This window comes from Zonotrichia leucophrys, chromosome 2 (assembly GCF_028769735.1).
Source record: "Zonotrichia leucophrys gambelii isolate GWCS_2022_RI chromosome 2, RI_Zleu_2.0, whole genome shotgun sequence".
Taxonomy (NCBI): Eukaryota; Metazoa; Chordata; class Aves; order Passeriformes; family Passerellidae; genus Zonotrichia; species Zonotrichia leucophrys.
The window spans coordinates 80,613,125-80,640,865 of NC_088171.1; the positions used below are offsets into that span (position 1 = coordinate 80,613,125).

Genomic DNA, 27,741 nt, shown 5'->3' on the forward strand with positions numbered 1-27,741 from the left:
AGTGTTGCCAGCAGGTCAAGGTGATCTTTCTCCTCCTCTCAGCACTGGTATGGCCACACCTCAACACTGGGTCCAGTTCTGGGCTTTTTAGTTCAAGACAGATACAGACATATTGGAAGGAGTCCAGCAAAGAGCCACTAAGATGATGAAGGGGACATCTCTCCTTTGAGGAAAAGCTGAGAGCTGAGACTGTTCAGCCTGGGGTAAAGAAGGCTTGAGGAAGGAAGTCGTCAAAATGTACAAACACCTGAACAGAGGGTGCAAAGAAGAGGGAGTCACATTCTTTTCAGTGGTGCCCAGGGACAGGACCAGAGCCAGTGGACACAAACTGAAACACAGAAGGTGCTGTATGTGTTGAGTTTGTGAGGGTCCCTAGGACGAGGTGAGAGATGAGGAATCTGACTCCGTGTTCTCAGAAGGCTGATTTATGATATGATATGATATGATATGATGCTATACTAAAACTATACTAAAGAAAGAGAAGGATATAGACAGAGGGCTTAACAAGGATGATAATGAGAACTCATGACTGACTCCTCAGAATCTGACACAGCTGATGGTGATTGGTCATTAAATAAATACAATTCCCATGAAACCAATCAAACATGCACCTGTTGGTAAACAATGTCCAAACCACATTCCAAAGCAGCAAACACAGGAGAAGCGAATCAGATAATTATTATTTACATTTGTCTCTGAGGCTTCTCAGCTCCCAAGAGAAGAAATCCTGGCAAAGGGATTTTTCAGAAAATATGACAGTGACACTGTATGAACACCAGGAGACACACCATTACTGGGAGAGTGACTGAACATTGGAACAAGTTGCCCAGAGAGATTGTAGGTTCTTCTTCCTTAGAGATATTCAAAAGCTGCCTGGACATGGTCCTGGACAGCTTGCTCAGTGTGGCCCACTGTGAGTTGGACAAGGAGGCTTCCAGAGGCCCCTGCCTACCTCCATGCTTCTGTGATCCTTTAAAGGTGTCTGCCATGCATGGTTAGTGCTGATGCTTTACATCCTGGCTTGTGAGCAGGCTGGGGACTGGAAACAGACAGAGTAATCTTGCATCTTAGTTCTGTCGTGTAAGCAGAGATTGCAATTCCAGATTCTCATTATTTCAGGCTAGCGAAGATCATTCAGAAGTGTCACATCGCATCTCCTTTCTGTCTTTGAGATGTTTGGCTCTGCAAATCATATGGCTTTGACGGGTAATCCCAACACATACACGGTTCTGAGATGCTGAAAAATACAGCTAAAACTTTGGTACCACAGGTTTGGTATTTCTAATTTGTGAGGCAGAAACAAGGTTCCCCTTGTGCTGCTTCAATTCATAGCAAGTATATATCTCTACTTCCCCTCAGCCATGGAATGGCCAGAAATCCATCTGTTGTACAGTCGAAGTGTTCCTGGAGGGCAGGAGAGCCAAATGCTTTCTGCCCATCTCAGATCTGCTCCCACATACCAGCAAAGCTGGGCACTCCATCCACCACATCACATGGGCTTGCACCTCAGCAGCTCTCACCAGGCACAAAGAGAGGTTCTCAGGCTGCAGGGTGCTGCTGGGCCCTCGGTGCCTCCCGGAATGTGCCATCAGCTTCACTCTTGTCCCTGGTTTCTCAGAATGCCTCGTCCACGGGGGTCAGGGGGAACTCTGCAGGATGGGTGATTCTCATTCCCTCCCTCCCAGACCAGTTTGAAATGACTTTCCGGTTGCTGTCATGGAAACAGTGCCTGGAGTCACAGAAGAAGGGATATGTGTGGCATTCAGCTGCTGCCAGGTGTGGGGAGGAGAGAGGCCTCATTTTACCCAGTCCAAATTCCCACTGGGGGCAGAGATGTCAGATTTAAGATGAGGAGGCAGGGTAAGGAACTGTATGGCTCTAAACAGCAGCCTGGAAACCATGTCTGGAAATTAATTTGAATTGCCTCTCTGCCATTAAATTCACTTAAAACACTGAGTTTAAAATTTTGCGTGCATGGCTTGTGTCTGGTTTTCGGCTGTTTGAAGGGCCTGGAAAGGCCCGGAGTGGCCTTGGGGCAGCCCGCGTATCAAAGGACAAGAAGAGGCTTCAGTTCTTCTTTCGGTTTTTATGTTTATTAAATGTTTATCTAAAAGATTTTCTTTCGGCCCGACAGAGGTCTGCTCAGCAGTCAGCCATGAGCACACTGTGTCCGCCCTCCGGACAGTCACCTATCTTTATACCCATGGTTACGTGTACAATATTTATCATTTCTCCCCAATCCTTTTTATTCTTATAGTCCGGTGTACTTTCAGTAATGACCAATCCCAAAGTGCCACCATCACCACAAAAGATGGAGGAGAAGAAGAAGAAGAAAAAGGACAGGACACGCCCCAATTCCTCCATCTTACTTCTCTAAACCCCCCTGTACAGCAATCTTAAACCCTGTGTCTCACCCTCTAATTAACTAATCCCTTCACCATTCACCCCGGTGAAGTCCTCCTATCCTCATACAGGTGTCGTCTCCCGTGTAGGATCAAAGTCCAGCCACCAGACACTTCTGGCAACATTCCAGGACTCCCGAGCCCCCCAAGGGTGGTCTCGGTGGCTCGGCACCTCAGTCCTGAGGTGCTGAGATCCCACAGGCTTGTTTCCATTTACTTTGCCTTTCCTTTTCAATTCTGTGACATCATGAACCTTTTTTTTTCCTAAACAGGGAGTTGCAACTCCTCCCTGCTTAGTCTGCATTTGGAATCAGGGGCTTTAGTGTTATGGGTTGTTTGAGACAGGTCTTGGACTTGTTATCAGCACTGGTAGAAGGTTCCTAGCAGGAACCCAGTTCCACATGGATAGATGCAGTTTTGATGACTGTGTTTTGCTGTAATAAAGACTTAAATTTCAGGTGACTTTCACAATACTGTCAATGAAATATTCTGATTGAAGTAATACAACAAATTTATTCATTCATTATTTCTACTCATTGTCTCTTCCCTCTTTTTTGTTCCTCTGAATCAATGACAGTAACAATGATTCTTATGGCTCTCTTATTTTATAATTGTATCATAGGAATAATTTTGATATTCCTTCTGTAAATTGCATCCCTGTAGAGATGCTTCCTTTTTTGTTGTCTACTGACAGTTTTCTTGACATCATTTTGGTGGCAACTGAGTAGTCTTTGAACTGAAATCTGTGCTGTAATTGTGGAAGCAGCACAGTTGTCTTACTGAGGCATGGTAATTCTGGAGTGCAGCAAGTGTTGCTTGTGTGTTTGATCTCCCAGAAGCATAGCCACAAATCCAGTCCAGTACATTTAACTATTCTGTTCTGTTCATTGCTTTACTTACAATGAGTAGTACAAATCTGGAATCTTTCTGACTGATTGATTGAGAACTCAGCAGTAAAATCTTTTTAGTGTTTTTTTTTTTTTTTGAAAGAATAGCCTGGATTCCTGATCTGGATGTTTTAAGGATGAAAATCTATTTTTCTGTAGAAAAACCTGATGCATTATGTTTTCTGGTATCTGTTTGGTGGCAGTAAATGTATGTTTCACTAGCAAGAACAGCCACTGTTGGTTGGATGAACTGTCTTCACTGATGACATCAAGTAAATGCTAACTAAAGAGCAAGAACAGGACTATAATATGTGGTAGTGCCTTACAATACTCAAGAGCCACCTCTTTTCAGGTTTCCACGACCCAGTGAAGTTATGATGTACTTAGTAACCATCAAAAGCATGCCTGTTACATAAAGACTCATTTTCTTTCATCTGTTTTCAAGTCAGTAGAATGTTCCTGGGTCAAAATAAGAGCTATGAGAGAAATCTCATGGTGCCTGCTATGGACCTAGGTGAGGAAGAAGAGGTGGGTCAAATCTTCGCTTCCAAGAGGCCTCAGGCTCTGGTTCTCAAGAGGGAATTCAGCCATTCTGGGAAAACAGCACAGTAGTGCATAACAATCTGGGATGTTTCCAGGATGTGTTGGGAACAGCTCGTTCATGTCATTGTGGATAGACCAGCTAGGAGCAGTGCTCTCCTGGGCTGAATGTTTGCCAGTAAAGACCTGTTGGAAGATAAAAATGTCAACAGCAGCTGCAGAGACTGTAAGAGCATAGAGGCCAAGGACTTGAGGAGGAGAAGTGATCAAATAAAGACCTGAACTTCAGCAAAGCAGATATCAGCTCAGTCAGGGAACTTCTAGGAAGGATCCAATGGGAACCTGTCTTGGATGGCAAAGAAGCTCAGGAATGTTGGGAGATTTCCCAGTGCAGTTGCTTCTTGAAGTACAAAAGAGCAGTCTATCCCCCTAAGCAGGAAAAGGAGCAGACATAAAAAGAAATCAGTTGGAAAGGCACCAAGCTACCAAAAGAGCTCGAATGAGAAAAGGAGCACTGGAGCAGTGCAAAAGGGGACAAGCTTCCACAGATGAATAGAGAGGTACTGCTTCAGTGTACAGAGATGCAATTAGGAAGGCAAAAGCTCAGCTGGAACTCAAAGCAGCAAGAGATAATAAGAATAACTTAAGAGTTTCTGCAAGTATGTTAGCAAGTAGGAGTACAAGAAAGATACAGCTCTGCTGCAGCCAAGTGCCAGTGAGTTCATCAAAAATGGCACAGAAAAGGCAATCGGCCTCTCTTCTTGGGTAACATCAGGCCCCAGAACTCTGCGTCAAAAAGAAACAGCAAAGCAAATGGCAAACCACTGATAATACAGAAGGGTCAGGTGTTGTTGCCCTTCAGCCCCACTGTCCTCCATAACTTTTTATTGTTGCCTAACTTTGTTGACCTGTTGCTCGTGCCTTATTTCAAGTCATTCTATATGTATTAAACAGTGGAACCTGGCGCCAGAACTTCACTGGTGGACACCTTCCACTGGGAGAATTTACCATTTATTTCCTCATTTGACTTCCTGTTTAAGAAAAACTTATCCACGCAGAAGCCTTCTAGATAACTTGTTCATCTTTATGTTAGGGGCCACGAATTCTCTTCTATGTTACCGACTGATAATTTTTCCAGTAAGACTATCTGGCTTGCTAGTCTGTAGTCTTCTAGATCCCCCTGAAACTGGCATTACATTCAATGTCTTATAATTTTAAGCTGTGTATTTCTTAGTTTCTTAGAACTACTGAGCAAATACCATCTGATCTTCAATTTGCTACAGGTTGTTTCGTCAGTTTGTTTCATGACCTATTCACTTCAATTTCGGGCAGATCCTCTGATAAGACTCCCTCAATGATTTCTTAGCACAAGAATTTCCCATAAAATAGTAAAAATCTCCATGGGAGATTCATTTGGTTTCTCTTCAGTGAGCCCTTTTATATCCTCACCAGTGGTTTTGCAGACTCTCCAGGCAGATTCTTGCTCTTGATGCATTTGGAGAAATATTTATTGGTTGCTTTGATGCTTTTGGCTATTTGTCCTTTAAAATCAAATTGTGTTGTCTTGTATTCTTATGTTTAACCTGTCAACATTTACGCTATTGTATTTTCTTCACCTGAAGATAATTTCAGCTTTCAGAAAAAGGGCTTTTTTTGGTAACAGCTTCCTTTGCTCTTGCTAACCTTCTGTGTCTTGACCTTTTCTTGATACACTGCCTTGATTCTGTATATTCATCATACACTTCCAACAATTATTTCCCTGCTGTCTATAAATACTTTACTTTTAGCTTTAAGCAAAATTTTTGATATTTTTTTCTTAAAGTATTCTCTTTTTATGTGATTCCTAACTGGCAGATGCTCTGCTTTCCATGGGGATGTTGGATTCAAAGACAGAATGATCACTAAGGTTGGCTTCTCAACTGCAAGATGTGAAACTATCTTGCTTGACCAAGTCAAGAATTTAATCTTTTCCTTGGGCATCCCAAGCATTTGTGTATGATATTATCTAAAATTCAGCTTATGTGCCACCTTTTCATGTTACTTTATTTTGTTTTTTGTACCAAGTGTTGGGGTAATTGAAGACTCTCAGAACTATTGCATTTCTTACCCATCTGTCAAACTACATCTCTGCCAACTCAGTACTGCATCAACCCAGATGTCAACTCATAAAAGGAATTTTTATTCAGTGAGATTGTTTCTTTTACTGGTTCTAAGCTCTTTCCCTACCTGTCCTTGCCTATACTATAAATGTTACCCTGAAGTACATGTTCCTTACCTATTTGTTTTCAAACAGGTGATTTTAAGCCTGTAATTTCATCATGAAAACGTTTTTACTTTGTTGAAAAGATGAGCTATTCATACCAGAAATTAGAAGAATAAGATCATAATGATACTTCTTAAAACTAACATTTTCATTACTAATTGCTTTTTTCTTTCATAAGGAACAATATGAATCTGTTGGGAATTTCATGAAACTGTGGTATTTCCGTAGGGTAGCCAAAAAAGGAATGAATTGCCTAATTATTTTACTAGTTCTCTTCTTTGTAATAAAAGATATAATAAAAGAGGAAATATTCAAAAGCTATTAAAGTTAACTGCTACTGCCATAGAATTATCTGTGAAGAAAATGTTCAAATCTCAAGGGTTTGCAGTCCTTGAGTTCAAATCTTTTTTAGCCCATGCTGGGAATTTTTTTCTTTAGCACTTAATAGTACTTAGTAGCAGAAATAAATTCATTATTTGACTAATCAATATACTGTCAGCCAGAATACTAGAATTTTTGTTTATGAACATCTGTATTTGAGCTGAATTTACAATTTTGATGCAATCCTTTATTTATTTGAAAGTGCATCCACATTAAGTTAGTGTAGCAAATTGCATGTCTCAAGTGTGCAGAAAATCAAGCTTCTGAGTTGTTAGTCTCAAGACAAGAACAAAAATTCTGTAGGTATTCATTTGCATGTGCTAGGTTGTCTTAAAAAAAAGAGGCCCGTCTTGCTTTGTTAGATAACTTTTGAATCTGTTAGTAACTTGCTAATAACCAGCTTTTTAATAGATATTCATGGAAATATTCAGATCTAGTATCCTAATTAATTAATAAATTCAGGGATTATTGCAAATTATGGAATGTGTTCTTGGATATGCTGTACTTACAGTCTGTATCTCAAATTGCGCCAAGGGAGATGCAAGCTAGAATTAAGGAGGAAGTGTTTCACAGAAAGAGTGATCAAATACTGGAATCATCTACCCAGGGAGGTGGTGGAGTCACCATCCCTCGAAGAGTTTAAAAAAAGATTGGACGTGGCACTTGGTGCCATGATCTAGTTGAGGCATTAGAAGATGAGTTGGACTCGATGATCTTAAAGGTCTCTTCCAACCTAGAATTTCTGTGATTCTATATCTGTGTTGAGAAATAAGTTTTTCTTATAAGATGAAGAAAATCAAAAGAAAAAATTATTCACCAGAATAATTTCCTCACTTCAAGTAGGAGAAGAGAATAGTTGGCTGCTCATTTAGACCATTTTGGACAATTGTAAAGCTAATGATTTGTCATGCTGGTTCTGCATCTGTTCCCAGTGTCTAGGATAGTGTGCATTCTCTGAGAGGGAGAACTAGTTCAGAGGCATAGAGACAGGGAACTGGAGAAGTCCATGTATAAAATGATGTAGAAGACTTCAGATCTCCAAGCACGTAGACAGACTGGTCAAGAAGTTGTGTATGTCACTGGTGTGCACATGTGTTGGTGTGTGCTCTGACAGCTCTGCAGCTATTGCTGGCATCTTGGCACATTGCCCAACAGAGCACAGATCTAATCACATAAGAAAGGGAAAGTAGTACCTGAGGATGTTGTCAGAACCAAAAAAGGCTTTCTTAGTGCTTCAATGTCTAGGACATTTTGAGAAGTTTCGCGTTTTGTGACCATGTTATTCAACTTCCTTTCCACATGTCTTTAAACTATATACAAATACATGTATAATTAAGCATCTTCCATCTTAATAAAATGACTCTGCAGATATGTACTGGAAAATCAAGGTAAAAACCATCAGTCCACAGTTTTGTCTTGTATTTGCTGAAAATCTAAAGTCAGGCTTCAAGAGCTGCTGCTGTAAATGGAATTACCCTTTTCCACTTAGACATATGCTTGGACAGCTGAGAAGTAAATGAGAATTACAAGCTCTGGCCAGTGTGAGATTGAAGAGTCAGGGTCTGTTAATAAACTGCAGCCCTACTTCTCTTGCTGTCCTTGGAGAGGGCCTACCGCTGATGATTTGTTTTGCTCTCACATTGAGTGTTATGAATAATAACAGTAAGCCCTAAAGCAGGTCAAAGTTAGGTAAGGTAGAAAGTCAATTTTATCTTACATCCTCCTTAAATTGCTGCTGCAGAGGGTGGAGAAGCACAGCACTTACATTGGAAAACTCATAGCAGTCCTAATCCTGTCCTAACACTCTAAAGTTTTTACTTAGAGTTTATTGCTTTATGGATAGAAGTAGTTTGCATGGCAGGAAGTGGAATAGCACAGCAATCATGGTGGGTGATGAACCATTGGGAGTGTTGGCAAGGGATGTAAAAACTAATGAGAAGAAGAAAAGAGTTAGCTTAAAGACTGAAGCTGAACATAAAACAGAGAAGAAAAAATGGGATAAAAAAGGACCATTTCAAATTTTTAAAACTTTGGCGATTATGTTGGAAAAGAAATAATGCAATTTGCCTAGGAACAGAAGTCCAGGCAGTTGGGCAATGTGCCTTCAGAGAGCAAGGCCTGCCTGCAATTCACAGAGGAACAGGGCAGAATGCCTAGAGAGCTAAAACAATGCCATGGAATGCAATTGTCGCCATATTTGTATGAGAATCCTAAACATAGAAAATAAAATAGGGCCTTACTTCCATAAAAGTTGTTAAAGGCATAAAAGGGACTTCTTTGAAGTAATCCTACATGAAAATGAAGGAATAGTTTATTTTTAAACACTGTAATCAGCCAAACTAGTTCTTTATCCCATAAATAATCCATATGCATAATAGCCTAGATGCCATGCTAATCTCTTGTAAAGAAGCATGGGATGACTAAAGCAGTCAAATCAGGTGAAGGAATAAGCCAGAGAAATTCAGGCTGATAAAATACAAGCATTTACATCAAGTGAAATATGTCTGTATGTAATCATCATGATCAGGGAGTTTGGTAACCTCTGATCTAATCAATAACCTTGGTATAAAAACTTGAAAAAAATATCCAGAGCTCATCAGTTCCAGGATCATGGAAGAAATAGGTTAAAAGAGACTCTGGAGGTCTGCTCCAAGCAAGTCTAGCTTCAGTGTTAGATCAGGTGTGGAGATGGATTTTGAAATCTCCAAGAATGGTGATTCTATGTGTACCAGTGCTTCATCTGTTCCAGTGTTCCACTACCCTTATTTTTTGTTTGATTTTGGATTTTTTTAATTACTGTTTCTGTTGCTTGTGTTTGTTCTTTTACCTCTTGTTCAGTTAGAATTTACTTCATTGCAGCTTGTCACTGTTGCCTGTGTCTCCTTGCTGCTGCGTATGTCTGGCAAGAGCCTGGTGGTGTGTTCACTGTAATTGCCTTAAAGAAGTGCAAGTCTGTGACAACCAAGCTACAGGCTGGGGGCAGAGCATCTGGGAAGCTGCCCAGCAGAGAAGGACCTGGGGGTATTGAACATGAGCCAGCTTGTGCCCAGGTGGCCAAGAAGTCAAATGTGCTAGCAATATTGTGATTATTACTAGCAGTGATTGTCCTCGTGTACTCAGCCCTGGTGAGGGCACACCTCAAGTCTTGTGTTCAGTTCTGGGCCACTCCCTGCAAGAGTGACTTTGAGGGGCTGTAGTGTGTCCAGAGGAGGGCAGCAGAACTGGTCAGGGGTCTGGAGGGTCAGTTGTATGAGGAGTGGCTGAGGGAGCTGGGGTTGTTTAGCCTGGAGAAAAGGATACTCAGGGGTGACCTTGTTGCTCTCTACAAGTGCCTGACAGGAAGGAGTCACCTCACCAGTCTCTTCTGGTATCAGAAGTCATCAGTCTCTTCTTCCAGGCAGCCACTGAGAGGACGAGGGCACAACAGTCTCAAACTGTGCCAGGGCAGGTTTAGGTTGGGCATCAGAATTATTTTTTCTCTGACAGGGTTGTTAAGCATTGGAACAGAGTCATCCCTGGAAGTGTTCAAGAAATGACTGGATGTGTTGCTTAGTTCTGTGGTTTAGTTGACAGGGCAGTATTTGGTCAAAGCTTGGACTTTTGATCTTGGAGGTCTTTTCCAGCCTTGGAGATTCTATAAAATACATCCTCCCTAGATGGTCTCTTCTCCATGCTAAACAAACCAAATTCCTCCACTTTCTGCTTGTACAATGTGTGCTTTAATCTTCTGATCATTTTTGTGGCCCTCTGGTGATCTTGCTTCAAAATCTCGTCATGTCTTGTCCTGGTGGCCCAAAGCCAACCACTTGTACTCAAGATGCAGCTTAAGGAGTAGCAAATAAAAGGGAATAATTAGTTCAATTGTTTCCTTGTTCTGCTAGGGGCTCTCTTGTTAGTGCAGTGCAATGAGTGGTTGGCCATTGTCACCACAGGAATGCACGGCTAAGTCATAACTTTGTGTCTGCCACACCCCAAGGTCCTTCCTGGGGAGATGCTGTACTGTTACATGGCATTCCATCCTCTCTGCAGGACTGTTTGTTTTTCTTTTCTCGGCTTCATGCACTCTTGTTGGCCTATTCTTCCAGCTTGTCAGAGTTCCTCTGAATTGTAGTCCTGCCCTCCAGTGTAAGAGTTGCTTCCTTCAGGTTGGTTACCTGGAAACTTGGCCTTGCTTATAGGTGCAGTCATCTCTCCACTAAGATTCTGCAAGAACATACATACCCACCTCTGAGTGTCGGAATCTGCTGCCTCTCTGCTTACATAATTACCTTTCTGTGAGCTTTTTCCCTCACCCTCATGTTATTCAGTATAATGGAAGCATGAAACAATCCAGTGAAAAAGGGTAAGAGCAGAACAAATGAAAATGCAGTCCAGCAATGGAGAGTGTAGAAAATGTGAAAGGTATTGATTGGTACATTCTAAAGCCCAGTTTTGAAGCTTTTGAACAACATTTGGTGTCAGATGTTTAGGGGCATTGCTAGTGGTGTTTTTTTTCCTGTTTTGAAAGCATGAAGACACTCTGTTTTCCTTCTATTTACAGGATGGGTTGTCAGGTCTGGTTTATGTCTGATGATATCTGTCCCTATATTTCTGCCAAGTTAAACTTTCCTGGATTTTGCTCTTTTCCTTAGGAAGTACATGATCCAGTTTTTGCTGCTCATGTGCGGTTGGTACTGTAGGTTAAAAATAGTTTGAGTTTGTTGCCAACATGGCTCTGAGTAGTGGCATTCAGTGGAATGTACGGATGTGAAGTATGTGGAATTGTGCATGATGCTATAGGATGTGATTAGGAATATTCACGTATTTGTGATGTTGAGGTACGTTTTTTCTTGTTTGACAGGTTACAAAAGGGTAGAGCCAATGCTGTACGCTTTTACAGCCCGTATACTTTTTGAATTTCTGTGGTTTCTAATATATTCCTCTGATAGACTTCAATCCCAGAGACAATTTATTTGTTTGTGTAGCTGTAATCAGGTTTCCTGTATTCATCTCACCAGGGATTCCCACCCTGGATTATCAGTGCTGTTATTTGTCTGTATTTCAAGATTTAAATGATCACCAGTGCCCCAATTAGGTTTTGTATAGCATATTTGCAATCAAAAGCTAGACACTTCTCCTTTTTTAATGTCATGACCTAAAGTATCTTAGGAACTCAAGAATTTTGCAAGCCTCTTGTGCCTAAATTTAGATTTTTTTAGGTTTTTTTTGTTGTTTTTTTTAGCTGCTTTTTACTGTCAGTACTGATTTTGCTGTGTCTTTTGCTTAGCAATGGTACACATCCCTTTGTGGAAGGATTGAAGGATTACTTTAAGATTGTAAAGGACAAAGTAAAATGAGATCAACTCCACATACCAGCTAAATTTCTTTTGCCCTTCCCAACATTCAAATGGGTCTACAGAGTAGATGGCCATTCAGATGTAAAGCATAAAACATAACAAAATACCCTCTGGTTTGGTGTGCCCTGAGCTCAGGAGTTCCTAGCTTTTCCAGAGGCTGTGAAGATTTCCTTCTTGCTTGTTCATTGTTTGAACCACTGTGAAATGTTATGACCTGACTCAAGCCTTATATTGTGCTTGAAGCTTTGGTGGCTGCAGAGGATAGATGAAATACAAAACTCATGTTGACAATGAAAGTACATCGAATTGCCATCTATGGAATAATGAATTATTTTTACAAAATAAACCCCACCATGTTTGTGGACAAATACCATTTTTAAAACATAAATTGCTTCAGGCCCTAGCCTGAATAAATACTTTGTATCACTTCAAAACAATTTGATAAGGTTATCATGAAGTTCCTCCCTTTCCAAGTTGCTCTCTTGAGTGATTTCTCTGGATTACTCTCATTGTTATCTCTGATCTCTGGTGGCTTCCCGCTCCCACAGCCCCTCCTGGTGCCAAGTGCCAGGACTGCCATGCTGGGCACTGCGCTTTGTAGTGCCTTTTGTGGGCACTTGCTTTGGCATTATTGCCCTTTGCAGCACAGTCCTTGAGGCTGCTCTTGACATGGTATTATGTAAATTGATTTTGATGTTGCATTGTAGTTTCTGCTGTTCTTCATTCTGCAATTGTCTTGACAACAGATTTGCATAATCAGTGAGTAGGAATTGGTTTTTAATTTTGATGTTCTGATTAGCTTGATTCGGAGAAATAATAGAAAGTGAAGATAACACAACGTGGCATGAACTGGTGAGAGTGATTGTAAACACAACAAATAATACAAATGATGGAGTCAGGTTCAGTGATTATTTTTATAAAATGTAAGCAAATGCTATTTCTGGTTTCTGTCTACTTGCACCATGACAGCTGCTTGAAATCTAAACATATGGATTTATTCAAATATTAGTCACTCTCACTGCTTCCCAAGCAAAGACAAGGAAGCTTATTAATTTGTTTTCTGCCAGGATTTCTTGATATGGAGGGAAAACAGATTTGCAAATCATACTTGAATTCTTCTTTCCTTTTTTCAGTCCAAAGGCAACCCTGTGGACCTGCACATTTTTCATGGGCATGAGGGAATACCAAAGAAAACTGCTTATTAAATTCAATTTAGGGGACAATTCTTGAAGTTATAATTGTTTGGCTCTGCACATATCCCACCTCCCCACCTTTTGTTTCCTTACTTTCATTTCTAACTTCTGGTGGCACCTGACAGAAGATAATTAAGTAAGAAATAGTAGCAATTAAAGAGCTAGTAGTGAAGTTCCTGTTCATGTTGTCTAGCCATTTTCATGTGTTAGAAACCCGAGGTTATTTCTTTCTTAAGTTATTTATTTCTTTGCTTCCTGTTTGAGGAGTGATGTAGATGCAACTGCCGTTTTCTAATCATCTCTGCAGGGCAGGACTTAAATTATGTGGGCAGTGAAACCAGAAAACATCAATTTGTACATCTTAAGAAAAGAAGAGTTTCCTCAATAGGGAACCAGGGAGAGAGAGAATGAGAGAAACTCCTTAAACCAATCAATTTAGGGCATTTGCTGGAGTAGCACTTTGTGTAATAGGACTGAAAGAGATTTAGTGGAGGATGAGTCATGAAATACACTAGGAAATGAAAGAAAGATGGAAGGCAGAAGAGAACAGAAAGCTGTAAGTAGGAAAAAAAAGACAGAGTGAAGAGTAGAAAAGTATATTTTAGAGACTAGACTAATGAGAAAAAAAATCTTCTGGGAGCAGAGTAATCATAGCTAAAGGGTATTTGTTGAGGAAATGCAGAAGTTTCTGGAAATGTTGTCAGAGTAATTAACTGAAGGAATAGAAAACATAGAAAAGTATAAGAAGACATACAATCCAGAGAGCTTAAGAAAGGAAAAAAAAGGCAGAATAATACTTACTTTTGAAGTATTTCTGTAAAATAGGATTGAGGCACTTCTGTATTTAGTTGGCTTGGGATAGCATGGACAGAAGGGAAGAACTAGAGAACCATTGTTTGCACCCCTACTAGACTTAAAGAGCACAAGGAGCTGAACTTTTTTGTCTAGGCAAAGGCAAGTGATCAACATGGAGAGTGAGGAGCATTTGTTCCTGAGTTCTTGGTGCGTAACTTTCTCTCAGCAGCATTGAGGGGACAGCTGCACCCCCTCACTGGGCAGGTAAGGCAAGTGCCCGTGCTGAGCCATGGCAAAGAGCACTCCTGGCCTGCCTCACCTGGGATGGTGAGAGCTGGAGTGACTGGCTGAAAATCTATGCTACACACCTCAATTTGCATTGTTGAGACAGACTCAAGTGGCTTAAAGAATGCAGTGGCACAGAATAGCTGTTAAAGTTCTGCTTGTATTTTGAAAGTAAACATAATGCTCAGTTAGATTTTCTTGGGTATTTTATACTATCATAATTTCTCCAGGCTTACACACTTTGATTTAAGCATGCTGGCATGGCAAATGCTGTACCACCTTGATTTTTCATTCTTCAACAATTTAGTAATATTTCTAATACAATCCTTTCTGCATTAAGGGTTTTATTTTATGCAAACAAGATCTGGATTTGAATAATAACTCTTGGAAAGCCGATAAACTGTCTCTTCAGCTTTTCAGGCAATTGATTCTTCTAGGTGAGAGGAATACTCTCTGTGAAGGAGGCATATATGAAATAGTTGATTATTGTCAAGTGATTTTTGTTAATCGTGTCTTCAGACAACAGTGAAAAAGGTGTTGCTGTACACTACAAAAATGTGCAGAGAATATTATTAACTATTGATTACTACAGCAGTGTTGACATTTAATGAACAGTGATGTTTTGGTCTTTACACCAATCTGACTTTCAGTGGTATTCTTGTACTCTGTATGGATTTGTTTGGAGTAATAAATTCACACTTAAGCAGGCTTTGTCACATAGTGAGTGGCCATTTAAGTATTCACTGGCTATTTCATGCTGAATATAACCTATGTAGATGCCCCCCTTTACTCATAGTGCAGGGTAAAAATTATTCCATGACAATAGCAAGAGAAACAAAGGGGAGTGATCCAGCTGGATTAAGCAGAATGATGATCAGCCAGTTCCTTCTTACATTTCAGTTATCATTTGCCTCATTTCAGAGATTTGAAAAATTTAAGGCCTTTGTTTTCCCTTGATTACTTGGTGAGAGGTTTTAGGTAGGACTTAGAATGAGCACTTAAAAATCCTACTCTATTTCTGTCATTTCTTCCTTTCTCTCATATTAAAGTCCTTCAATGTCCCTTGGTGGGCATAAATCATGACTCCAGTAATTTCCAGTGCTGTTCTGCCCAGTAGAACTTTGCTGGGGAATTATTCAAGGGACTCCTTCCCACACCTCTGCATTACATGGGGGTCATTTTGGAAGAAAATAGAGGGAGAAAGAGATAATGGGTTCATTTGTGTGGATAAGGGAATTATTTAAGAAATGCATTCTCAAGATATTTCTCCTTGAGCCTTCAACATACCTAAATAAAAGGGGCAGGAGAGATGTTTTTGTTTACCTGTGAAGATGATGCAATGTTCAAAATGAAAGGGCAGCAACACTTGACAAATTTACAATAACCATGACTCCCTAAAGGTATTTAATTTTTTATTTGAAAAAAGTAGTGCTACAGTATGTGAGGAATGTAGCCATTTGAGAAATGGTGGAGATTTTAATTATATTGGTCTTCCTTTTTTTTTTCCAATAAAAAGGAATCTTTTGTGTATAAAAAAAAGCCACTTTATAAGTACCTTTATAAACTCCATGGATAAATCTGATCTGGTAGGACTGGTTTGGTTTCCTTGATAGAATAAAAGAAAATAAATACAATTAGTGGTGGGAATTTAAGCACAACTTTTGCCCTAAACTACTTGAGCTTCCCTTCTACACATCATTAACTGCAGAAATTAAGCTGTGCTTAAACCATATCAACACACCTTCCATTTAGTTTATTTCACTGGTGTATACTGTGATGGTTGTCTTTTTAAGTGTAAGCGCAAAAAACTTAAATTTGATTATCCACAGAACTTAGCTTCTTTTTTTATCAGTAACACAAATTGTACTTAATTGTGATCACATTTAGATCAGTTTGCTAAGATCTGTGTTACGGAGAGATCTGCATGAATCTGTAAGTGAAATTATTTAATATATTTAGAATTACCTTTCCTGAGAAACAGTCTTATTCTGTGACATAGATTGTTAGAATAAATGAACAAGTAGATGTCACCACAAAAATGTGAACTTTGAATGTGTTAAAAAAAGAAAAAAGAAAACTTTGTTATAAGATATTAAGCAATTAATTCTTGCAAAAATTTCATTTTTATGTGCTGAAATTACTTCCTAATCTCAAGAGAAGTCAAAGCAAATTGTTTAAATTATTTTTTTCAGGAACTGCAGTTTGAGAGACTGACTCGAGAACTTGAGGCTGAACGTCAGATTGTGGCAAGCCAGCTGGAGAGATGTAAGCTTGGATCAGAAACTGGAAGCATGAGCAGCATTAGGTAACGTACAAACTGTTGATATCTTTATAATTGGTAAACTTTTTGGCTGTTATGAATTATCACCAAGACCAAGTTTGATTTTTTTTTTTTAAATAAAAATCATATACACTAGGGACCGTGTGGTTTTAGTGGAGTTTGAAAATTTGCATTATGACCTGCTTTTTAAAAAGAAAATTTATTGCAATTTTGTATCTTCTCTGTTCAGTAATAAAATAGTAGTCTTATTTGGAATTCATTGATTTTCTGGAGCTTGAATGGATTATCAGCAACTTATTTCCACCGCCAATACTGCTATAATTTTCAGCTGAAGACTTTTAGCTTCCTGCTTGCAGAGACTGATAAGTTTTGTGAACCTGCTTAACCACAATTTTATTATTCAAGGTATTAAAAGATTTGGAATTAATTATGTAAAGCTGCTGACCTGTCGTCAAAATGTCAGGTCTATCTTGTATCTTCATGAGGAGATATAAGTCCCTCTCTTTGTTTAAACATTGGTTTACTTGAAGAAATTCTTCTGGTAGATTGTTTGGAGGATGACAAGTTTATTTAAGAAATTGTAACAAAAGGAAACTAGTCTCTTGGTGAATTTCATGGAAGTGAAGACTTTTCATTTTTTAGCTTCTTTGTTTTCTCAGTGAACCTTATAAATGGAAGATGATGGTACTTGAGTTTCAAGAATTGAGGAAAAAATAAGTTGTATAGGCATGTGTTCTTTTTTTTTATCAGTGGAAATATGAATAGATAATATTAAGTATAACATGGCAAGCTCAATGCGAAATTTTATGTGATCATAGTAGCAAAAATTTACAAAAAACATTGATCACTTCCTCCATTTAAGCAATTCAAACTACCCTTCAATCAAGTGAAATGAGTGATTTTTCCATTAGAAATAACTATTCAGTAGAATGCCAGAGATGTAACAAAAATATGGAATGCAAGTTTACTTAAAAATGGCAGAAGTCAGAAGAATCTTTCACTAATTCAGCAGAAGCTGTACGTGAAGTTGACTTAAATGTATCATTCTTAATAAATCAGGTGAGAATTAACTCCTTAAGATAAACTCTTATTTTATATAATGTCACCATCTAGATTTGTTAACATTAGAGAAAGTTACTTAAAATTATTTAAGCATGGCCTATATTGGCATGTCAAGTTTGCTTCTCTAACACTTTAAATTTTAATTTAAAAATGGTTTGACTGCATTTCAAGGAAGTTATCTGAAATATGTTTGAGTAATACTGAGGTATGTTTAAATAATGCTGTTATTTTAGGATTATTCCAGTCAGTGGTATGAAGGTTAGGAAGTTTCTTGCTGTGCAGGAGATGTTTCCTTGGTGAACCTTTTTCCTATTGATAAATTTATACTTTAGAGTTATCAGTGGTGTCATGGTCAGATGACTTGGAATGAGTTCTGAGACTCCATTTATTCCAGAAGTTTAATAATTGGACTGCTAATCTGTGAATAACAGAAGAATAACAGAATAGTATAACAGAAGAGATTTTAAGCAAATTCTTGATATCTGTAATCGGTCTTGAGATGTTTTACATGTGCAGTTTATAGCATTTAAAGTAAATTCATATTAAGAAATACCCAAAATAGTGTTTTGTAGAAAATAACATTGAAAGCTTACAGTTAGATAGCTATCCTTTGACTTGGCAAGTGATGTAAAGAGGAAATAAATAATAATCTAATATTGTTTTTGTTGGGTTGTTGTTTATCCCATATGTTTTAAATGAGTAATCTTCTGTCCAAAAAATTCTAAATCCTCATTAGAGGGGCTTAGAACTAACACAAATACAAAATGCAGTCAGGTATCTTTCTGCCTGCTGTGCTGACTTTCCAGTGGTCATCCAGATTTGAGAAAGTTTCTTTAGCATTGTATTCTTTGACATATACTTGATCTGTAGTAATTTTTTTAGTGAGTTGGGGACTGTGTTCAATAGGAATTTTGCTAAAAAAGGACTTGAGTGCATTTTTTTCAGGAACAGGTACTTGGCTGTGAACCAAAGGCAGAATCAGTCGCTCCTGATAAAACTGAATCAAATGCTTAGACCATGGGTTAGGACAAAACTTGTGAACTCTTCCCTTCCCCAGTTTCCCTGTTGGCAGATACTGAACAGTTCATTACTCAGCCTGCTGAGTATCAAAATTTCATTATACATTCCATAAGGAGACAAGTGATGTTCTGTGCAGCTCCATTCCTCTGGCTGAAGAGCTTATTCCTTCTGGGCCAGACCTGTCAGTCTGTCACTCCTTTTGGTATTGGGGGGGGAATTGCATATCTTTGGAGTTCTTCAGTCTCTGATAATTTTAAGCACATATTAAAGAAATGTACTGTTAGCAAATCCTTAAAACTTTAAGTTACTATTTCATAGTCTTTATCACTGTTTATCACTGTTTTGAGCAGTTTATTTGGGTTTTTGTTGTTTTGGGGTTTTTTTGATAAAGCCTTAGTGTTCGAACTAAGGAGCATAGCTCAAGCCTAGCCGACTTTTCTTCTTTGAACACAGCTTTTGCAAATTGGTCAGGCAAGAAACTTTTTCTCAACTGAATTTCTACTTACTACTGAAATTGGTAGAAGTGATGTGCTATTTGTTATTGAAAGTCTCTTGAATAGACTGGCATTTGTGCCTGAGTGCCTGAAGCAATATGCTGAAGTTTCTGTATCTTACAAGTAGCAAAAATACAGTCTAATAAATTGAATAGCGTGGAAAACATACCTGCTTTATAAATGCTTTTTTTCAGTAAAGTTCTCTCCCTTAGAAATGCCTATGTTATTCACACTTTATTACCAGGAAAATTATATTTTCCTTAGTTAGATACAATTTTTTCAAATTCACTGAAAATAAAAGTACAGCAAGTCTAATTGATAAACATATAAGATCTTTCATTTCAAGAACTTTGAAGAAATAGCTGGGATGCATTGTGACATGAGCAGACAGCTGCTGCTGTGTTGGTCAAGTAAGTAAAATTGCAATTAGAGTTTTCCTGTACAGCTGTCAGTGTAGGATCTAATTTAGGCTACTTACTGTGAAGGGGTATATGGTAGTCTTTTTAGATATTTAATTTTAAGGATTGTCAAATCCAGTAGCCTCATAAGAGGCGAGGCTGCTGGAACCTAGACCTGCACAGACTGGAGAAATGGGCTGAATGGAACCTTATCAAGTTGAAATTCATAAATGGTTTGCAAATGCATCTGGGATGGAGTATCCCCTTGTTACAGCACAGCCAGGGATACAAAACAGCCTTGCAGGAAAAGACCTTCAGGACCTTGGAGGTCTTTTCCAACCTAAGTGATTGTCTGAATTACTGTGATAGTTAATGGTTCTCTGAGTCAGCAGTGTGTCCTTGCAGCAAAGGCCGGCTGCACCTTGGGCTGCAGCAGCAAAAGTGTAGCCAAGAGATCAGGACAAGTGATTCATCCCGTCTGTTTGAAGGGATACATCTTAAGTGCCCTATCCAGTTTTGGGTATCCCACTAGAGGAAAGACATCAGCATGCTGGAGCAGGTTCTGTGCAGGGCTGCCTGGAAGGCAGGTGGCCGGGGAGCACCCGGGGTGTGAAAAGAGGCTGAGGAAAGAAGGGGTTTTAACTACAAGAGAAGGGTCAGGAGGGGGCAGCTTCTGATTGCAACCAGGTAAAGGAAGGACGTACAGAAGACAGGGCAAGAGTGTTCTCAGAGGTGCATTGGGTAGAATGATAGGTGACAGATGGAAGGTGGAACACAGAACATTCTAGTTAGGTGTAAGCTGTTTTTCAAACTGAATTTGGTTAAACATTGTCACAGGTTGCGCTGATAGATTCTAGAGTTTCCATCTGTAGAAATAATAAGGACTTTCTGTTCCCACCTAAATTTTCCTGTGTTTTTTATTACTATTTCTTCATAAATCCTGGGAATAGAATTGTATTAGTATTCTAGTATTCTTTTTTTCCCCATAAAATTACAGGATCCTCAGGGAAGTGGTCATAGCATCGAGGCTGCCAGAATGCAAGAAGCATTTAGATAAGTCAGGCACATGGTCAGATTCTTGGGGCTGTCCCGTGCAGTGCCAGGATGATCTTTGTGGGTCCCTTTTGACTCAGGATATTCTATGATTCTATTCAAGTATTTCAGAAAAAATCCCTCTCTTACCTGAACTGGTGAATGTTTTTGCATTTGCCTCTGAATGTGGGTGTTTAGATAAGAATATAGGCATTAAAATAAAGTTGAAAAATATATGGTTAGTAGGGATTCTGGAGTAAAACATGAGCCAAAAGACAAAGATGTGTTTGTCATATTATGAGGACAGAACAGGGTTTTTTAACGCAAAGAGTTTGATCAACAGTCCCGTGGAAAAATCACTGCAGCTTTCGAGTAAAATTTATACACCATCATACATATTGAACATACATTTCATACAAAATAGTTTACCCTGCATTGTGGTTCTTTGTCAACTCAAGATTTATCAGTTAAATGTGTTAAATTGTTTCACATTGATTTACTTACAGTAATATCTTCAAATGCCACTGGAAAACTTCTAACTTGAAAACAAAAACTAAAAAGTCCATTAAATTAAATTAGAAAGCTAACTTTTGAAAAGAAAAGTCAACGATTATTGCAGAGCAGAATTAAAAAGGATCAGTATTTTATCATTAGCTATGGAAATGCCAGTTATAATGTTTGTACTTAATTTTTAAAAACAAGCCTGTACTTAATTTTTAAAAACAAACAATAGCATGGCTATTTTTACCAGGATTTTAAAAAGTGATGTTCTTTAAAGAGATGGACATTTCACCAGTGGGAAGAGAAAATTTTACTAAACTTTTGTCAGCAAGTGCTGTAGCTTAAAATTAATCTCATTCTGTAATGTGTGTTTGCTTAGTAGTTCAAAAGCTGAATAAGCTTTAAGTTTTTTCACACATTGTTGTTCATCATTGTGGATTGTGTAAAGCTTAACAATTCATACTTGGATGAACTTTTGTCAACTGAATTAATAAAAAAGTTTATCTGAAATAAAATTAAAAATGGCAATAAAAGCATGCGGGTTTTTGAAAATGTAAGATTGTGAAAATATTAATCACAAATTCTGCAAGTGAGAATTAATTAGCTGTGATAAGAGAATATTTTGTAAGGTTTTTATTTGTTGTATCTCCACCTCCTCGAACATTCTAGTAAAAATATGTTGTGGGTTTCAAGGTAGAAGAGATTGAAAACATCCTACCATTCTTTGCTAGGAAACCTAGTTTTGGTTATAATGCTGTTAAGCCAGAATGAAAATGAAGTTAGCTGGAAGGAAGCATTCAATTAGAACAAAACAATGGGAAAACGTGCATGAGTTTGTTGTGCCAGAAGGTTTTCATTGAAGTGTTTGCATTATTTGAGTTAGTCCTTTGCTATCTCTGGAAGGCATGAATCCAAAAAAATACCTTTAAAAAACATCACTACTGCCAAAAAAACCCCAAAACAAAACAGTGAAACACAGAGATTTTCTTAAAAAAATTTGAAAAGCTGGTATGTTTCTTACATTCAGAATCCTTAAGGAGTTCATTTCTATTATCTCAGAAACAAAGAAACTGAAGCAGCCTTTGTCAGACCATAATTTAGAATGAAAAATGTGGGTTTAATGCTTGCCACTTTTTAAAAGGTTGATTCGATTTGTTTTGTTGTTTTGATGTTTGTTTGGTTTTTTCAGATGTCAGTTTTCAGCCTAGAGCTTGACTAAGTCATTGAGGGATTCTTCCCCACACCATTCATCTTTTCCAATAATCGACTGAGCTACCACAAAAAATGTTTGTGACTTTGTTGGGTTGCTAGGATTGCTAGCTGATGGTTGATAGTCACTGTGCTAATGTGTGTGCTCAGGTAGGTAATAGCTGGAATCCTTCTGAAAATAGCTGGAAGCACTTCTGAAAATTGGGCTACTGATTTCCATGCCAAATCCCAGCATTTAGGCACTACTCATGATGGGAAGGTGGAGGGGTGGGTGCTGATCTCTTCACCCTTGTGAGCAGTGGTAGGGCTCGAAACAACATGAAGCCCTGAGCCAGGGGAGGTTAAAGCAGGACATCAGGAAAAGGTTTTTCACCTGGAGTGTGGTTGGGCACTGGAACAGGCTCCCCAGGGAAGCGGTCACAGCACCAGCCTGAGAGTTCAGGCAGTGTTTGGACAATGCTCTCAGGCACAGGATGTGACTCTTGGGGTGTCCTGCTCTGGGCCAGGAATCGGGAGACTCGATGATCCTTGTGGGTTGCTTCCAACTCAGCATATGCTATGTTTCTCTGATTGTAAAATCTTGGAAATCAGAATTTTGTGGAATACAGTAAGTTGTCCAGAAGTAGAGTGGGCAGATTCTGCTTGTTGTAGTAAATGTGTACCTAATTTCCAGGCCTAATTTCCTACACCGTTTGACATCAAATTGATGCTCCTGGTGTTGTTTTTGCCACCACAGTGGCAAAGAGTGTTTGAGTCAGAGAAAAGGTCAGGGAAATACTGAGGATAATATTTTCAATGCTTCAGTATCACCTTGTACTTGGTACCTCTTGATCTTTTGATTGTGAGACCCAGAGACCTAAAATGTGATGAACTCTGTATGCTATGAGGCTTGTTAAATAAATTAGTTTGAATCCACCAAGAGAAGAAGATTTGAAGAAAATGTCACTCTAGGAAATAAAGTATGGCTGGAACAGTTGGCACAATTAATACTGGTAATGTGCCTACTTAATTATATTCTGAAGAATGACATTTCACTGGATTAAAGTATCAGATTTGTGATCTGATCATTCTAAACAATTCAATTTTAGATTAAGTTTGAGCTTGTTTGTACTCAGTTTACAGTATGTCCAGTGTTGAAGGAAATGGTTTAAAAATACTGAGATAAGGAATTGGTACAGGAGCAAAAAAATGACATGAAGTCAAAGGTTGTCCAATTTATTTTTTTTTTTTTGTATTTCAATTACTAGAAAATTTGTAGCTTCTTTGTGCTGGTTCTCCACGATGAGATATATGAAGAAAAAATTTATTCGACTAGTCCAGTTAGCCTCTGCCAAAAACTAACTGGTTTCATAGGTTTGGAGCAGACAAACTTTGTTGCTGAAAGGGAAGTTTCCTGCATATGTTCAAACAATCAGGTTTGGTGTAATTTTGTTTTTTTCAGTACATCCATATCTTTTACAGCAGTAATATGGATCATATTATTCCCAGATAGATATACTTCCGAAGGCACAAGCTCCAAGAGGACTTTTAAAACACCCTTTCTACAGATACTCTTCCTCTTTTTCTGCTTGCTGAATACCTTCCAGGGATGCCATCCCCATGAGAGAAGTAAATATTTCAGTAATATTCAGCGTTGACAAACACATTACATTGGCATGTTAATGAAATCAAGTACCACATTTTCATATAATTTCATAAAGATAAGATATGTCAGTAAGGATCTGGACATTTTTCTGCCCTAAGAAAGGGTCTTAAAGTCTGAAAGCCTTATATGCCAATTGTCACTTATATTCCCTCTCAAGCTTTTCATTATGTCTTCTGTTTTATTAGTACAGAACATACAGGAATAATACAGGAAAAAGAACATAATCAAAACCTCAAAAAAACAGAATGACAACAGAAAAATACATACCAACTTTTACTGATACGTGGGCCAATGAAGACTGCACTTAATAGTAAATTCTCTACCTTAGTGCATTTTTGGCATGGTAGTAAGTTATTTGAAAACTGTTTCCAAATTTTGCATTCACAATTTCAATGTGTTTTTGAAAACCTGACACTTGAGTATGGCTAATATGAAATATACATGGAATTGCTGATCTTAGGAAATATATTGGTAATGTAAAACGTGGTTATGTCTTACCAAGTGAGGTTCTGTGTTCAGCCTGCTGTTCACAAGCTGTTTGTTGAAATATCAGGACACTTCAGTTTATCATAAAGGGTTGATAAGCAAACTGTAGCAGTTTGCCCAAGGACACAATAATAAAAACTACAATTTGAAACTTAAGGATATGTAGAATATCTATCAAGAATGGGACACGAGTGACAGGTCTATTTCTCTGCAGCCCTTCTAGCTCTCCTTGCTGGGTACTGCTTTAATAATTGGACAGCATTCTTTTTGTTCCTATCCTTCCTTATTGTATGTCAAAATGTTTTTGGATTGATTAGGAGGAAGACAAAATTGAGAATATACTGAGAGAAAGTGCCTTATTATTAAGAGTTCTTGAATTTAGAGTGCTTGAAGGCAAGTTTGATAAAACTTCTCCAGGAATGCTCATTTTTAGTGCTTACTGCTTGTGAGTGAAAAGTACTAGATAGTGATTTTGTGATATCTTAAATGTAGAATACAGCTGAGAACAAATTCTGTAACATGGTGCCAGTAAAAAATGGCCATGGGCAATCGACGTCAAACATTGAAACAGAATTAAGGTATCCAAGGTGCTTCAAGAGGTCAGTTCTGAAAAACTGTGGACAGAGACCAAAGTGCTATTTGTCATCCAAGTTGCCTGCTGCTTTGTATAGAACCAGGATTTCAGTTGTTCCTTATTTTTATAAACTGCACCTTCCGGGTTGAGTATTTCCTTTCCAAAATGGACATACTGAGGTTTTGAAGGGAATTTCAGCTAAGCAATTTTGTTGCTGTTTTATAAATTTGCACTAAAAGACCTTGCTGTTGTCAGAGGAATTAAACATAGCTTTGCACAGAGTTATGGAGATAATTCCCTATTTTCCTACAGTGCTTTTTGTCTTCTACTTAATGTGGTGTATGGTGGGGCAGAATACTGGAGCGTGGAGGGAAGTCTCTTCAGTGTTGTTCCATCCTTCCTTCCATGTTGTCAGGGCAAGGAGGTGTCCTATGAGTGCAGTGGCAAGAGGTTAAGAAGCAGATTTCCAGCTGCATTTAACATCCCAGTTAATGCATGTATGGGGGAAGGTTAGAGGGGAGGAACCTTTGTTCAAAATGTGCATGAGGCATCTGGTAGAATGCAGATTCAGTCTATAAAGTGTAGATTGGTCAAAATTGTAGACTTGAGAAGTGAAGGGTGGGTTGAAGAAGGATGAGGAAAAAACAGGAGCAGAGAAGAGCAGAAGAGGTGGCTAAGGCAGAGGAGTCAGGGAGCTACGTTCTTTCCTTACAGCTGGAGGATAAAAGACTAAAGTTGAAAATATCCTTTTATCCTGGCTACTCAGTCTGAAAAATCTCAGAGTAATTGCTGAAGAGATCTTACTGGCTTCATTTGTGGCTATAAGCAGTCATCACATCTGTGCATGGGTTCCTGATCTGGTTATTAGGATCCCTGCATGTCTGGAAAGCTGTACAGAGAAATAAGAAGCAAAGAATACCTGACAAGGTTTCAAATGAATCTTTCCATTAGCAGCATTAGGCAGCAGAACAATTCCACAGGTACAATTCCACTGGATTGCCTTCAGCTATTACAAGGAGATAGATAGTTCTTTTCCTAATGTACATTTTGCAAGTTATGAAATCTATTGGTCCTGTAAACAACAATGTCCCTCCAGACAAGCATGATTTATCTCTCAAGCAGTTTAGAAATGAAGTGATCATGAAACAGAAGTTGTGTAACAATGCATTTGTACAAGGACTAAGTCAAAATGCAACCAGCTGAAGGTGTCCCAGAATTCCAGGTATACCTTTTCTTCCTGTGTTTCACCAGTAAAAACAAAGCCAAGCTTTTTGATTTCTTGAGGGGGGAAAAAAAAGTCTGATGTTGAATTTCAAAGAAATATTTCAAAAAACTTTTGCAGTCAGGCATGGTAATTTCTCTCCCTTTACGACCCCTGCCTTCTGGTTCTCACCATCTGATCTCGTGTAGACAACCTTGAATTATGTCTTGAGCATCCACTCTTCTGATATCTTTCTTCTTCAACCCTGCCTAAATTTACATTCCACCTAAATCACTAGACTGTAATTTGAGCTGTAAAATAGAGCTCTTACCTCATGCTCTCAGTACTTCCTTGCTTTGGCAAGTCCTGCCCACCTTTCAGTGCAGATATGGGAACAGTTACTAAAGGTCCTATCCAAACCCTCCTCCTGGCTACTTTATCTGTCCCTAGCAAGTTATTTTTCTATTAAGGTGGCATTTTTTGAGTTCTTGATTTTAATAAAAGCATACTTATTTTCCAATGCAATCTTAAGAAACTGATTTTCAGTAGAAATGTATTGGTGGAAGTTACAGACTTCCTAGAAGTCACAGCTCTCAAAGATATACTTCTCTTGGCAGTAGTAATTTCTGCAGTCAGAGCAAAAGTGGATCCTGTATCTTGCCATGATTCATCTTGATAAAAAAAAAGATGAATTTTGTTGTATTTAGCTGTAGTATTTGATACAGCAAATTTTAAATTTACCAATTCACTTAGAAAACAATTTGGGGGTGTTTTTTTTTTTTCTGTTCTTTTATCCTAACTTTAGAAATTGACTATTCTAATGCTCTTAATTATTAGGTATTCTCTCCATGCTCATATGTGATAATTGCTCCTGATTATCCTTTGTGTTGTCTGTATACTTTTCTGTTGGATTGATGTGAACTTCTTACTGGTGCTGCTACAACTGTGATTGTTCTGTAGTTGAAACTGAGCTATGCATTCTTTGATACTCAAGTATTTCCACTACCAGAAGGGCTCAGGAAGTATTACTAGTATATTTAATTGGAAAGGCATGAATGGACACAGTTCTATTCCACTGGCATCTCAGAACTAGAAAGCAGTGTACTTTGAATGGCTAAGTTTAGATGCTTTCTAGGCATGTTGCCACTTCAGCAGTTAAGGAATATTTTATAGACTTTATTGCATTAAACTTAGAGGAGCTTTTAAATCTCTCATGCTTTCAGCTCATAGATGTACTCTCAGCTATTGCTAATTGTGACTAAGTACTGTGCCTCCTGCTGGCTTTCCTTTACCCCTTCCATTTTTACCTTGTTCTCTACCCTGCTTGTTTGTACAAACATGCAGTGGAAAAACCCAAAGACCAAAACCAACCAAACAAAAAAAGAACCCAAAACCAAGCAAAAACCCAAAACTTTTGCACACATCTCTCACTGCTTCTTTACTCTCTATAGAGCAATATACCCCAACTCCCCAGCTATAGAGAAGGAAAATTTAGTACAAATGTTGCATTTATGTTTGTTCTATTATCTTAACTAGAACAAGATTATATATCTGTATTTTCATTTAAATCTATTTTCTGAATTTTGTCTTGAAAGTCTTAAACATGCATATTATCACAAAGCTGGATGTGAGTGCAGCTGCAATAGAATTCATATTGAACTGAATACAGTGTGAAGTTTGCCTAATTTCAAATATCCCTTGAAAGTTGCCTTAAATGTTCCCAATACAGCTACTGACTTTATTGATTTATTCATGA

At 38.4% G+C, this 27,741-nt stretch overlaps 1 protein-coding gene across 4 annotated transcripts in view; it reads left to right on the forward strand.

Moving 5' to 3' along the window:
- CTNND2 (catenin delta 2) overlaps positions 1 to 27,741 on the forward strand; it is a 641,466-nt gene that overhangs the window by 237,511 nt on the left and 376,214 nt on the right. For all 4 annotated transcript variants that reach the window (XM_064705500.1, XM_064705503.1, XM_064705501.1 and 1 more), the window contains one exon: positions 16,275 to 16,387. In XM_064705500.1, coding sequence (XP_064561570.1) covers positions 16,275 to 16,387 — 113 coding nt within the window. The remainder of the gene's footprint in view (positions 1 to 16,274; positions 16,388 to 27,741) is intronic.